At 42.8% G+C, this 14,393-nt stretch overlaps 1 protein-coding gene across 1 annotated transcript in view; it reads right to left on the bottom strand.

Moving 5' to 3' along the window:
• Window positions 1-7,379: 7,379 nt before the first annotated feature.
• The window catches only part of Saraf (store-operated calcium entry associated regulatory factor), a 24,057-nt gene continuing 17,043 nt past the window's right edge, over window positions 7,380-14,393 (bottom strand). Inside the window, exons 3-6 of the mRNA XM_008832596.2 lie at window positions 12,599-13,013; window positions 10,499-10,640; window positions 9,746-9,900; window positions 7,380-8,194 (exon numbers count right to left, since the gene is read on the bottom strand). Coding sequence (XP_008830818.1) covers window positions 8,169-8,194; window positions 9,746-9,900; window positions 10,499-10,640; window positions 12,599-13,013 — 738 coding nt within the window. The 3' untranslated portion in view covers window positions 7,380-8,168. The remainder of the gene's footprint in view (window positions 8,195-9,745; window positions 9,901-10,498; window positions 10,641-12,598; window positions 13,014-14,393) is intronic.

Raw genomic sequence — 14,393 nt, 5'->3', positions numbered from 1 at the left:
CCTTTGTGGTTTACTTTTTGGGCATGAAAAGCTGGTTTGTCTAAGCTTCTGGTTCTCTCTTTTTATTTTATGTTGGAGTGACCAGATTGCTTTTGTCTTCAGGAGTTCCCACAGAGGCCCAAGTCAGATGAGGATCAGATGCTCTCAGTCTTTCTCCTAAGGTCTGGATCCCTCCAGGAAAGATGTTGTCCTCAGGAATCTGGGGATCGGACTGGCCTGGGAGCAGGGCCCAGGAAAGATGCTGGTCTCGGGCAGCTGGTGGCCTTGTCACCCAGAAATGCAAAGGGAGAGGGGGTGGGAAGAGGCCCCAAGGACTCCTGGGGACTGCAGGGAGGAACTGGGTTGGTCTCCATGCAAAGGATCAGGAAGCCGAGAAGTCAGCTCTGGTGTCCAGGAAAGAGGCTGTGGGGTTGTGCAGCCCAGGGAAGCAGAGGGAGGTGAGGGTGGGACCAGGTCCAGAGGGCTCCTGGGGACCTCAAGAAGGAACTGGGTCCGTCTGGATGCAAGGAATCAGGAAGCAGTGGTGGCCCAGGGCCGAGAGGTCAGCCCCAATGTCCAGGAAAGAGGCTGTCGGGCTGTGCAGCCTAGGGAAGCAGAGGGAGGTGAGGCCCGGCCCAGGCCCAGAGGGCTTCCTGGGAGAGAGGCTGGCAGGTTTTGTAGCCCAGGGAAGCAGAGGATGGTGAGGGCAGGACCAAGCCCAGAGATGCTCCTGGGGACCGAGAAGGAACTGGGTTGGTCTGGATGCAAAGGATCAGGAAGACATCCCCGGTGTCTGGGGTGCCAAGACAAGGAATGGGACAGTACCCAGGCTAGGAGGAGAGACAAGTAGGGGAGATGGGATGGTGAATGAGGCTGTGGGAGTCAAGGCGGGAGGGCACGATGGACTTACCCTGGAGAGAGGCTGGCGGGTTGTGCAGCCCAGGGAAGCAGAGCAAGTTTTAGATTTTTAACGTTGGTAAAAGATGTGTTTATTTTCAAATATCTAGAATAGATAATTCCATTCTCTAGTGATTGGGCAATAGGATGATTTGAGTTCAGTTTTGGGGGGAGGTTTACAGCAGGAGTCTGCAACCAGGTTGCTTCCCAGGCAGGAGGCAGAGAAGAAAGTGGGAAGTAAGATATGTAAGGCACCAATAGCATCAATACCCCTCTGCTGGTAACTCATTTCCCAGGTGCGAAATCCTGACATATGATCTCTGCTATCTAGGAACTTACAGCATCCCAGTTGAGTGCCTGTCTGTATCTCTGAAAGGGGGAAAGGTGCTGCGTGAGCAGCAGCTGGATTTTAGTATTATGATGTCCGTATAATTTGGACGAGTCCTATCACACAATGAAACTAGCAAGTGTGAGCAAAAGCAGGAAAAGACATCCTCCTGAAGACATCACAGAGAGCAGGTGAAATTGTGGCTTACTGCCCCAGGATCTAATAGAGGACAGAGCCCTCTATAAAGGATATGCAATAGTTCTACTATATTTTATGCACTATAAAATGCATTACTAGCCGGGCATGGTGGCACACACCCAGCACTTGGGAGGCAGAGGCAGGTGGATCTCTGTGAGTTCAAGGACAGCCTGGTCTACCTAGCCCCAGAACAGCTGGGGCTACAGGGAGACCCCGTCTCAGAAAAACCAAAAAAAAAAAAAAAAAGCATTACTAAGAAATAGCAATGTGGAATACTGTGACATATAACAAGGTAAATTGTAAGTCCACATATGGTTTATAAGAAGGGAAAGTTCTTAGTAGAAAAGGAAAATCCAAACCCAGTGTAAATACCTAGTCCAATAAAGACGGACTCTGCCCTTTCCATGAGAGAAAGGATCCAAATGCAATCAACATACCACTAGGTCACTGGCTGCTTTGTCCAAGGAAAGGATGAATGGACAGGACCAGTGTCAGCTTCTGCTGTTGGGAGCTGGGAACCCAGCAGTATCTGTGGCCTGAATCCAGGTATAACTTTCATTCTGCCTCTTTACCCATCTTGTTCATGAGCCAGCTGAACAAGAACAGGGCTTCCTGTAAGAGGAGATTAATAATAGCTTCACAAAATGCTATCTTGTGACAGTCTTCACTATTTGAGGTTACCCTTTGAAAAATCACAGCTTTGGAATGCTCAGAAAAGTTCATCCACCTTGCTTCCCCACACTTCCTTGGAATGACCCTCATCATCAAGGCAAACTGGAAGCACCAATCAGATATACAGCCCAAAACTCCACCCACTTGAGGAAGCTCTCTATACTATCCTTCTAATTAGTATCAGCATAACACACAGGTCCATCTGTAAACCAGGCTGCCTCTGCCTTGCAGCCCAATATAGAATTACATTCGCATGGCTTTTTAACAATGAAGAGCTGAAACCTGCCATTTCAGAAGCCTGGCATCTCCATCAGTACTGGAAAGTCCACTTCTATGACATCACCTTCTGCCACTAACCTTGGCCTACATAGGGCAACCATCCACTGAGCTTCTAAAAAATGCCAGTCATCCTCTTGTAAGTATAGTCCTTGCCACTTTAGGGAAGGACTGTCTAGGGGAGGTCAGATCTTGGGTTACTCATTCTTACAAATCAATCCTAGCAGTCTCACCTCCCTGGGACTTTTACTCCATTCTATACTACAGAAATCGTCACATGCAACTTCAAGAAACCATCCCAGTACATGGTACCTCATATGCTGGACAGAGCACTGAATCCTAAGGTATAGGTGAATGTACAAAATTTTCCCATGGCCCAGCAACTTCCAAATAAACTCCCATGTGTGGTTTTTCCCTAGTCTCTCTGATACACATTTGTTGGGATCTATAATTCCTTTGTTGTGTGACTTATTTCCTCCCAGGGCAAAGACTGTTTCCTTGTCAAGGTTGAGATCTGAATCTACTTGTTGGCCTGGAGGCAAAGAGATGTGGTGGAGGTCAAGTCTTGAGAATGAATGTTATCTTGCAAGTTATCAATGTCAAGTGAGGACACTGAATGGTTTTTAGGCAAGGGGAAGCTAATCTCCTTCAGCCAAATGGGAAGGGTTGCTAATGCCAGCAAGAAAGACTTGAAAAAGTGTAGCTGTTCAAAGTCCCCTAATTCAGGTAAACAATTCCATTTCCAAATCCCATTCTGACCTACTTTCACAACTGTCTTAGCACAAGTCCTCTTGAAATGATTCTGAGAAGATTAAAGTTGTGGCACCAGGACAGGAACAGGTCTGGAGACACAAGAGTGAGTTTTTAAAAGTAGGGATGGACACTTCCTTGAACCAGCCCTCACTGCTCTGTTAGAACCCTTGTAGATGCCCAGATCTGGGAGTTTTCCTGAACCAGCCTTGATTAATATATCTCTCAACTCTCAGCAGAGAAACTTCCTTATACAGCAGATTGTGGTTAACACAGAGAACCTCACCTTACCAATGTGCAGAGAATAAGAGGCTGCAGACTGCTTATCACTGAATAGGACACCTATATCAAACTTCTGTCTCCCAAGGCTCAGGGATCATTGCAGAAAGATTATAAGAGCCAGAGTGATGGATGGCCACAGGAAAACAGAGTTTTCCAGTTACTTTCATGAACTCACAGAAATGGTGACAGGATGCACAAGTCCTACTTAAATTCAAGCCAGACGTAATCCCAGGGTAAACATGGGGAAGTGTGTAACAAACCCCAACCCTACCTGGTGGCTAGAAGAGGAAGATTCCATCTCATTTAAGGATGGAGACTTTTGATAGGTTAACCAGGCTTCGGTGAATGAACCCATACCAGAGGGCATTTAGGGACACAAACCTGATTACATATATATATATATATATATATATAGTACATATATCTAAATGTATATATATATGTATATGAAATTTGGGAGTAAGAGGATGCAGATACAGGAGGGGATCCAAATACAATCCATATATCTATTGTAGGAAATCCAAAAATATTCAATAAAAAAGGAAAAAAGTTTAAACGCAGGAATAAAACATAAAATTTTAAAAGTAGGGATGGACAAGATATGACACAATGCCACACAATGTATTACAGCATTGACTATTACTTCCTGAGGAGATGGAGATGCAGGAGGTCACTAGTGTGCATGCGTGAGGATATGCCCACGCTGCACACCGGACTTCTCCAGGGAAGTTGCCAGAAGACATACTATGTAGTAATTCCTAACAAGAGGAAAATTAAGCTCTCATTAGTCCATTGGTCACTTCAAAGAATTCCCCGAATGCTCTGTCATTGATCTACACTGCCAGCATTCCCTGAACTTCTGAGTTGCACCATTTGGACTCCTAGAATCCACTGAAAAAGTCAAATCCCACAGTCAAACCTGTCCTTAAATGCCCTCTGGTGTGGTTCCATCCACTGGATCCTGGTCAACCTGTCCAACAGCACACTCTTAAAGAAAACTGACTCCCTCTCCCAGCAGCCACTGATGCTAATCGTTTCCCCAATTTCATGCTGGGATTCTGCCTGGCTTGAGCTTGTATCTTGTGCATACTGTCATCGTTGCTGTGACTTTTTTCATATTATTTTTATTTTTGTGTATGAGTTACTGCCTTTATGTGTGTAAGTACACCCATGTCATGCAATGCCCATGGAGGTCAGAAGAGGGCATTGGATTTCCTGGAACTGGACTTATGGGTTGTTAGCCACCATGTGGGTACTAGGAATTGAACCTGCATCCTCTGTTGCTCTTAACCCCTGAGCCAACTTTCCAACCCCCTGCTGTGATTTTCTTAATCCTCAAATTATTCCGATTTGAGTGTGCAGCTCCTTGCTAGGGTGCTATTTCACATTAGAAGGGAGACTTTGGCATGCTCCATACCACTAGACCCCTAGAAATTCCACCAGGGTAGAAGGCGCCTGAATTTCTGTCAGATTTATTTCTTACCCTCTAGCACAAAAATCTTACCAACATAGCTGGAGTACTTGCTAATTCCTGTTCACCAGATTCATTCGGCTTAATATCATCATTGTCATGAACTGCTGTGATGTCTTGCAGATGAGAAAGTCAATCCTCAAGTATGGCTGACTGCATCATGACACAGGGCTGGAGAAGTGATATTCCCAAGGTTACGAATCAATGTCCATTGCTGGCCTTGCCACCTTCAAGGGAACTGCCTCCGGGGGTTCTAGCAGGTGTGGAGGGACTGCATTTGCTGCCTACCAGGTATCAGATGAGACAATGTACTTGAGCAATGAAACCACATCTAGCAATGGCAGCTGCAATTGGCGTCACCACCTAAGTTTGTGACTAATATTCTCCAAGATCTGCTTTCTGCACGGACCACATAGGAGTGTTGGGGATGTGGTGGAATGCCCAGCCCTGAATCCTTCAAGCCCTACCTGGTGGCATTAATCTGCAGTTCCTCAAAATGTGGTGTTGCTTTTGATTCACTTTTTCCCTGAACAGGAATATACCGCCCCAGGATGTATAGTCACAGCAATGATGACAGTATGCACAAGCCTGAGTTGCAGCAACCCCACATTCTCTTTGAAGGTGCTGGGGACGGATCACCCCATGCCTGTCTCCAAACTCCTGGAAGCTTGCTCTGACCACCTTTGCCATACTTTAGCTTATGAAAAAAATTCCAGTCTTTGCACAATATTCTTTCTCAGTGTGTACCTCTTGTGTCCAAATTTTCCAGATTTTCTGACAAGTGACTTGTAATGGTTAATCATCAATGTGATTGGACTGAAAACCATCTGAATTTCTAAAGCACACTTATGGAAGTCTCTGGATCAGTCCCTTGATGGTTTCATCCCGACAGCATTATTGAAAGATGGTTGAAAAGTAGGTGGGGTCTATCATGTATCCTTTGGGGCTATGTCTTGCCTCCACCCCTTCCTGTATTTGTTTCTCTGCTTCTTGGCCATCATGATATGAACCCCTCTACTCTGCCATGATGGACTAACACCTATGAAGCCATAAGCCACAATAAATCTTTCCTCCTGTATGTCAGGTACTGTCACAGCAATGAGAAAGCTAACAAACACACAAGCCACTCAGGGCTCTTCTACTCCAGTATAACTTAATTTAATCAATTTCATTTGCAATGACTATTTCTAAGATCACATTGAGTTACAAGGATTAGATATTTTCTGTGTTCTTCCACCTTGCTACATTCACCACTCCAACCCAATCCCTGGTCATCTTACATGGATATTCTTCCTTGTAATTGCAGCCCCTCCCCAAGCCCGTCAAACCTTTTAATGCAGTGTCCATATCACAGCTCCGGTTGAATGTGGCAGTCTTCCTAGTAGAGACAGTTCTACTTGGCTTTTCCTACCCTAGCAGCCTTCATTCCACAAGCCAGGGAACCTATGTAGGGATTCCTCCAGTTTCTCAATATGTCCAATCATGAATTATAGACCTGAGGGTATTACAGGGTACATTCACAAACTCACTGAGGTGATTGTCAGCTAAAAAATTTTATTGGTTACCTAACTCTCACAAGCCCTACTCTGACAGGTGCTCCACAGTGATATTTCAGACATTCCTATAGGTTCAGAAATCATGTGCAAAAAGCCTTTGAGCATCTGGTAGTTTCTTTCCTCAATGACGCTTACCATAGTAAACAGCATGCATTACTTGGGAAAAGACTAGGAGAAAGTTAAATAGTATTAAGTTTTAGCAGGATAAACAGATCGCTGTGGTTCGGATATGCAGTGTGTCCTCAAAGGCCTCATGTGTTGAAGGCTTTGTGCCCAATCCAGCAGTGTTTAGAAGTGGTTCCTATTTGCCCAGTACCCCGTGGTACCTCCTGGAACTGGGTCATTACAGGTCTAGATGCAAAGCAGAGTGGCAGGAACAGGTTCTGCAAAGAGTTAACAGTGCCTTGCAGGGAACATCTCTGAAGAGACTGTTCACATACAGGCCCTTCAGGCAAGGCAGGGTCAACCTTCTCAGAGGTGGGGCTGTTTCTCCTGGCAAGACAGCAGAACTTGGGTTCAGTTTCCCTGGCTTCTACTTAGAACTGCATCCTTCCCCAATCAGTGCTCTCCCTTAAACTTACATAAAAAGTAATCTTTGATAGATTCAAAGACTTGAAGATTAACTCTTTAAAAAAGATCCCATACTACTCCTAAATTACTTTTTTAAAACATCTGCCACACAGCTGGTACTTGATGTGTGATAAAAAGACAACACACAAGTCACAGTGGAGCTGCCATGGCAAAGGGAGAGACTAAAAATGTCTCTCTAGTCCCAGCTCCAGCCCAACCTGTAAGAAAACTCATGTTTTTCTGCCAGTCTCCGTCTCTGTTTTCTTGTGAAGCCGGCAGCAATGGAGCCGAGATCAGTGACATGACCACCACAGGGAATGTGCATCTACAGAAGCAGCCCCTGCAGGAGTCCCATTCCTCCCAGCAAAGGGAAAAGGCCTACTGTGCTGAGGACAAAGAATGAGAATACTACCTTTTACTTTAATTTATTGTCATATTAATTTAAGACTGGAACAGACTATTAAACAAGATTTAACAAGATTTAAGATTCCACAGAGAACTGCATGCTTTTGCTATTGAAAGTCTTTTGAAGCATTTGAATTTTGCCACTTGGGAAGTGGAAAAATACAGATTTCAACCGTTTCTGCCAGCGTACAATCATTCACAGCAACCTTATTTTCTTATTTTCTACCAAGAAAAGGTAGTACTCACTCACCAAATGCCACTACCACAGAAAGAGTCAAAGTTCTGGAGTCCAAAAGTGGATAGAAACTGCGAATCAGTATTAATTAGTAGTCCAAAACTTGGTTTAAATGTTTGAAGAACTGCAAACACCACATATTTTAATACCAAATAAAGTATTACTGTTTATGAAGTAATGACCCATCAACTAAAACCAGCTCAGGGCATAATAAACCTCTCCAGGGTATAATGCCTTCATTCTAAATGCTTCCTCTGGCATTACAGGTTATATAAATAAACAAGGCAGTTTCAGCATTCCATAGTAACCACCAGCTTCAAAAATAGCAATGCACATACACCTGCATGTTAAAGTAACATACAATACATAAGCACAATGTCACATATCAACTCCTAGCCACAAACAATAGGATACAAGAAGCTATACAAGAACAAAACACCACAGAATCTGGATATTCCCATTCTCCAGCTGTTAGCAGGTAGCACTTTAAAGAGAAAGTGATGAAAAATCAGAAACTTTGCACCCAGTGTTAGCCTTCAGCTTTCAACCTTATCGCCTTCTAGTGCCACCATATCCTAGAATGGAAAGAATAAAATCTGTATTAGCTTTTCAAAATACATTAAAACTGCTTATAAAATTACAAAAGGTAGTGCATGTTTATTATTGGCAAATGAGTACGAAAGATATGGAGGGGGGTTACAATGCACCAGATAGGACTGTGCAGAGCAGTGTAGAACTTGCCATCTAAATGCTCACACTTGCTGTGAATAGCTGTCACTCAGGAAAGAAAGGGTATGTAGTCTACTGCAAGCTAGCATCGATAACCAACATGCAAAGTCTAAGCCAGAGAGGCAGAGAGGTCAATGGCACATAAACATGCCCTGCTACCTCTCACAACTGCAGCAGTAAACAGAAGACAGGTGGGGGAAGGGAGCTATGCACTTTCACTGAATACCACCCGCCCATCACACCCACATACAGGTAACAGGCACTCAATAGTTTTGAACGATCTTGTGCCTATCTGTCAGCACAGAGAAGTGTAAGTACTTCTGTTGCTACAATACAGCTGTGCCTCCTTATCTCCAGGTTCCACATCCATGGACTCAACCATCTAACGTTAAAAATATTTTGGAGTCAGGCATGGTTCCTCCCAGCACTCAAGAGGTAGAGGCGGGCTGATCTCTGTGAGATGGAGACCAGCCTGGTCTACATAGCAAGTTCCAGGCCAGCTGGGGCTACAGGGAGACCCTGCCTCAAAAAAAATTGGGGGGGGGGAATATATCTGTAGTGCACATACATTCCCTTTTCCTTGTCGTCATCCCCTAACATATAACAACTACATAGAGTTTGCATGAAATTCAGAGGTGATTTAGAACACCTGGGAGGACACAGGAGTTATAGGCATAGACTATGCCGTTTTTATGTAAGGGACGTGAATATCCATCCTGGCTGATCCTGGAACCAATTAATTCCCCAGATAGGGAAGATGACTGTACTGAGTAAAACTGCTGGGTGGTAGGTATGCATAGGTTCAGCTTTAGTACATAAAAAGTGATTGTGGAATTTCTATCCAAACCAGCTCTCAAAATTCCACTTTCATTTTTAAGCATAAATATATGTTTCTATCAATTTAAGAATGATTCACTGTTCTACAGCTGCTTCTGAAAAAGCCAAGCTGAATCCATTACAATCCTCGAATGTCTCATTTCCCAACACTTCTCAACAATTAGCTGGATGCTCAACTCCAGTTACTGTTTTTCACACTGCACCTCTGCTTTCAATAAAACATCCTCTTCACTCTTTATAGTAAACATCATCATATTTTGGACAATTATTTATAACTCAATATATTCTTTGGATTATCCTGAATTTCATAAAAGATTCTGAGAGTTAAACATTGTGGGAACTAATAGCCAGGAAGGTTTAAATTAAAACCACTCTAGGGAAATATTTTGGAGTGTGATAAAAGAATGAATCTAAATTAAGTTTTAATGTCAGATGACTGTGCTATTCATATTTTTGGTGAGCATACCAAAGAGTCATAATTACTAAGTATATAGACATCTTGTGTTTTGAGATCATTTCTGTATTTCCCTGCTAAATAAAGGAACTTCTGTATTTATTACCTGATGCTGTCCTGGTCTTTGTATCTGAGTTGGAGCATGCAGAATAGCTCCCTGCGCTTCCACGAAGAGGAGAGTAGACCCGACTGTTCCATGAGCTGGCATACGAAGGCGGGTAAGATGGGTAGTACCACGAGTCTGAAAAGGGTGGTGTTGCCCTTTAAAGACAGAAAAGCAGGTTAGGCATCTTTCTTCTGACTATAATTCTGAACTACTTCCCTATTCCTAAACCATCAAAAACAGCATCGTTATCAAGAATCTTTTCCTGAGTGTTCTGATATATCAGGGTTATTGGGAACTAAATTTGATGTTTCTGCCCTGCTAAGGTAACAAATGTGGGAGAAGTGACAGGATATAAATGTTCTTTCTTTCTAAATTCACAATCAAAACCTGAACTTAAAGCACGGTTAATAATCAAGACATCCCACCTGGCCCCAGACTCCTTCCAGGCTTGCCTCTATCATTCTACCAAACCAGGCTGCTAACTGTCCCTTCCCCAACGCTGTGTCTTCACCTTTTCACATTCTTAGATGTCTCTTTCTCCTCTCTGTGATGATGACATAGGAAGGAAAACAATGAAAGAAAATAATATGCCAAAGCCTATATTGTGTGTCTTCCCTACACTCAAAGAATCAGATGGGATAGGGTAAAGTCACCTTCATTTGTTTTCCTTACAAAACCAAATGCAGTCAAACTGTAAACAAACCAAAACCCCTTGAAGGAACCAAGGGCAAATGAGACTAAGGCCAAGCTTACCTGTTGCTGCCAAACAAATATCCTAACAATCCTCCAGCTCCCAGACCAGTCCAGAATCCTGGCCCTGAGCTGTCGCATCCTTGTTGTCCTGCAAAAGCACTCCCAAAACCAGAAGCTGTGCCATGGCCAGTACTCTGCGGTCCTAAAACAAAAGTATGTATCAGATTATGTGCCCCACTTAAATTAACACACAAAAGCTCAGATGACATTGCAACTATCTCACCTATACAGCATTATTAATAATGCTCAGCCCTCAACTGATGAACAAGTTGCATTCAAATAGGTATTGTGAAATACTGGTTTATAACTCAAGAACATGTTCCCCAAAGACAAGAGGACTGCAAGGAGGGTCACCCTATTGGATCATATCTCCCCTGCTCAAGATCAGTTTTTGAAAATTATACCACTTTTCAGTTACTTCCTTTCCACACTGAAAATCTCTAAGATTTGCAAGTGAGAGCTGTACCTGACTCTCTAATGAAAGAAAGCAGTCAGATATTTATCAACCGGGATGATGGCGCTTAAAAGGACCACATAAACATCTTCTGCTTAGAAGAAACTGTAAAAATTGATAGATAATATCAATTCTAGAGGAAAGCATGCTAATCTTACACATACATATGGCACAATAAATTTGTTCCTATGAACCTTCCATCTAACTACCACCCACATCAATAAGCCATTTTAGCACCCTACAAAGCTCTGAGAGCTCCCGATACCCACCTCCATTGGAGATAAGCACTGTTCAGACTTCTCTTACACTTTAGTTCTGCCAGTTCCTGAACTTTTTATACATAGCATCATATGCATACTATTTTGTGTCTCCCTCCCTATCGATATGCCTCAGAAGAGCACACACTATTCTATGCATCCTCCTGTAGTATGCCTAATTTGCCCGCTCTGTGTCTTCATGCACATGTGCCTTCACGTTCTTAGGTAAACAGGAATAGAATCCTGAGCACACGGCAGACATGTACTGCTTTTAGTAGATATTGATACTTTTCCAAAGTGTTTTACAATTTCCACTCCTACTGGAAAGTACAAAAGTTCCACTCTCTACTTTTGCCAATTCTTGGTACTCTAGATGTTACTCATTGTGGTGGTTAAAAATAATCTCCTGGTCGTTTGTATCTGCATTTCCCTAAAGACCTAACTTAATATTAACTAAGCACCCTTCCAGTTGTACTGGCCATGACTCTGAATTCTCAGCCCTTTCCTTTTACTGTCCTATTACATTTTTTTATTTATTATTTACTTGGGATGGGCATGCATGCCACCACCCTGCTGCACTGGAGGTAGCACGCATCAGGTCTCTCCTTCTACTATGTGAATTCTGGAGATTAAGCTCAGGTCGTTCAGCTTGGCAGTGAGTATCTTTACCCATTAAGGCATCTCACCAGTCCCCTCTGCTGATTGTTAAATGGGGCTGTCTTTTCTCATATTTGTTCATGTCCTTATAGTCTAGATACATTTTTTTATTGGCGGTATGTTTCACAAATACTTTATCCCAGTCTGTGGCTTGCCCTTTTGCTCTCTTAATAGTGTCTTTTGATGAATAAATGTTAAGTGATGTCTAATCTATTCCTCTTTCCTCTCATAGCTAGTATTTTTTGCATTCTAAGGAATCTTTACCTATCCTATGGCCATGGCAAATAGTCTCCTTCAACTCACAGAGATCTGCCAGCCTCTGTCTCCCAAGTGCTGGGATTAAACACATGTGCCACCATGCCTGGCACTAATTAAACACCTTTAAAAAATAGTAATCATAATGCACTTAGAAGTAAAATGGGGCCAGTGAAATGACGCTGTGGGTAAAAGGCACTTGCTGAAGACCTGAGTTGGATCCCCAGAACCCATATAAAGGAGAGAACCAACTCCATAAAGTTGTCATCCAATCACATGTACTCCATGCACACATGCCCCCAACACATATCATGCACACATAATAATAAATTTATTAAAAGGGATTTTATTTTTACCTGAGTAAAAAATAAAAACGACTAATTTTTGTGTCATAGTGCAATTATTCTCTACTTCACAAACACAAGATTCACTACAGCACATTCACCCCATTTACTGGCCTGCAACAGGGAAACATACCTGCGAACTCGGACTTGAAACCTGGGGGTGGTGGTCCTGCTGCATTGGTAAATCTCTGATAGCGCTGGGAATATGGGGGATACTCAGAATACGGTGGAGGAGAACACTGGTCATCACTAAGGAACAGCTTATAAACCACATAGGCAACAGTAAGAAGCACCCCAATGGTAATCAATCCGCCAATGCCACAGGAATCTGCAGAGTACAACTTTGAGTAATAATCAGAGAACGAGGAACCCTGGTGTTTTCCAGCCTCCTTCAGCTTCTTCAGGCCAAGTTCTGTATAATCTAAGTTGTACTCCAAGCCGCAGGAACCTCTTAGTACATACTGGTCTTCAGAGGACTCATAGCCTTCACAGCTCACCACAGTTTTGCCAAATTTGTATGCGACATCTAAATCAGTCTTACATTCCCACTGTGAAGGAAACAGAAACAGGTTCCAAGAACCAAAAGATTTTTTCTTTCAATATATATTATATGGACTGGACAGCTGTCATAAAACTGCACAGTGAAGCAAAAGAATGGGCAACATGATAGGACAACCATCCCTACATGTTGGGGAGGGCACTGAGCTTCGGTGGGGTGCTAGTGGTCTGCTTCTTTTTTTTCTTTTGGTCTTTTTGAGACAGGGTCTCTCTGTAGTCCCAGATGGCCTGGAACTCACCACGTAGACCAGTAGACCAGGCTGTCCTTGAACTCACAGAGATCCACCTGCCTTTGCCTCTCAAGTGCTGGGATTAAAGGCATGGGCCACCACGCCCAGCTGTGGTTTACTTCTTAAGGTAGGTGGGGGGAATATGGGCATCCATTTTATTACTCTTCTTTATTCCCTACAGATACATTGTTTGTGTTTGTGTGTGTGTGTGTGTGTGTGTGTGTGTGTGTGTTCTTTAAATTTTCTTTTATTTCACATGCATGAATGCTTTGTCTGCATGTATGCAAGAGTACCACTGCATGCAATGCCCACAGTTGGATCCCCCGGAACTGGAGTTAATGACAGTTGTAAACTGCCATGTGGGTGCTAGGAACTGAACCTGGGTCCTCTGCAGGAGCAGTCAGTGCTCTTAACCACTGAGCCACTTCTCTAGCTCCTATACATTTTTTGTGAACATTAGATATTCCATAATTTATAAACATTAATCAAAATTTCAAAACAGCAACTTCTTGTCACTGTTGTCTAAGACGCTGTCTTTAAAAGTGGGTAATTTAGATGTTGGGTCTTAAAAAATCAACATCATGTAGATAAGATCTGACAGCTGCATTCAGCATCAGAAACAGATCACCTCTGCACAACAAAACTTTCTACACTGATCTTATAAAAACCAAGGACTGACTTTACAGAGCCCGATTCTATGTAATCCTCATTAGCTTTTTATAAAAGATTTTTTAAACTTCAAAAATAATCCACGTTAGTCCCCAGATTTTCTATCTTAGAGAGAGGGGGTGAAAGAGTAAGTAACCAGACATGATGGTCCAAATTTATGTAAACACTTAAGAGTGCCAAAATAGGAGGTTGCATGGTTCAATGCCAGCTTAGGGTGTACATCTGGTTCCAGACCAGCTAGGGCAACATAGTAAGATCATGTTCCTAAATAAGTAGTCAGGTGTGGTGTGGCCCACACCTTTAATCCAAGCACTCTTGAGGCAGAAGTAAGCAGATCTCTAGGGTAGCTCCCAGTTGGAGCTACAGGGAGACCCTGTCTCAAAAAGTCAAAAATATAAATAAATAAATAAATAAATAAATAAATAAATAAATAAATAAATACATACATACATACATACATACATAAATAAA

Source organism: Nannospalax galili, unplaced genomic scaffold (assembly GCF_000622305.1).
Source record: "Nannospalax galili isolate Female #2095 unplaced genomic scaffold, S.galili_v1.0 scaffold676, whole genome shotgun sequence".
Taxonomy (NCBI): Eukaryota; Metazoa; Chordata; class Mammalia; order Rodentia; family Spalacidae; genus Nannospalax; species Nannospalax galili.
Note: the sequence above shows the minus strand (reverse complement) of the source record. Positions and strands in the feature narration are given on the sequence as shown.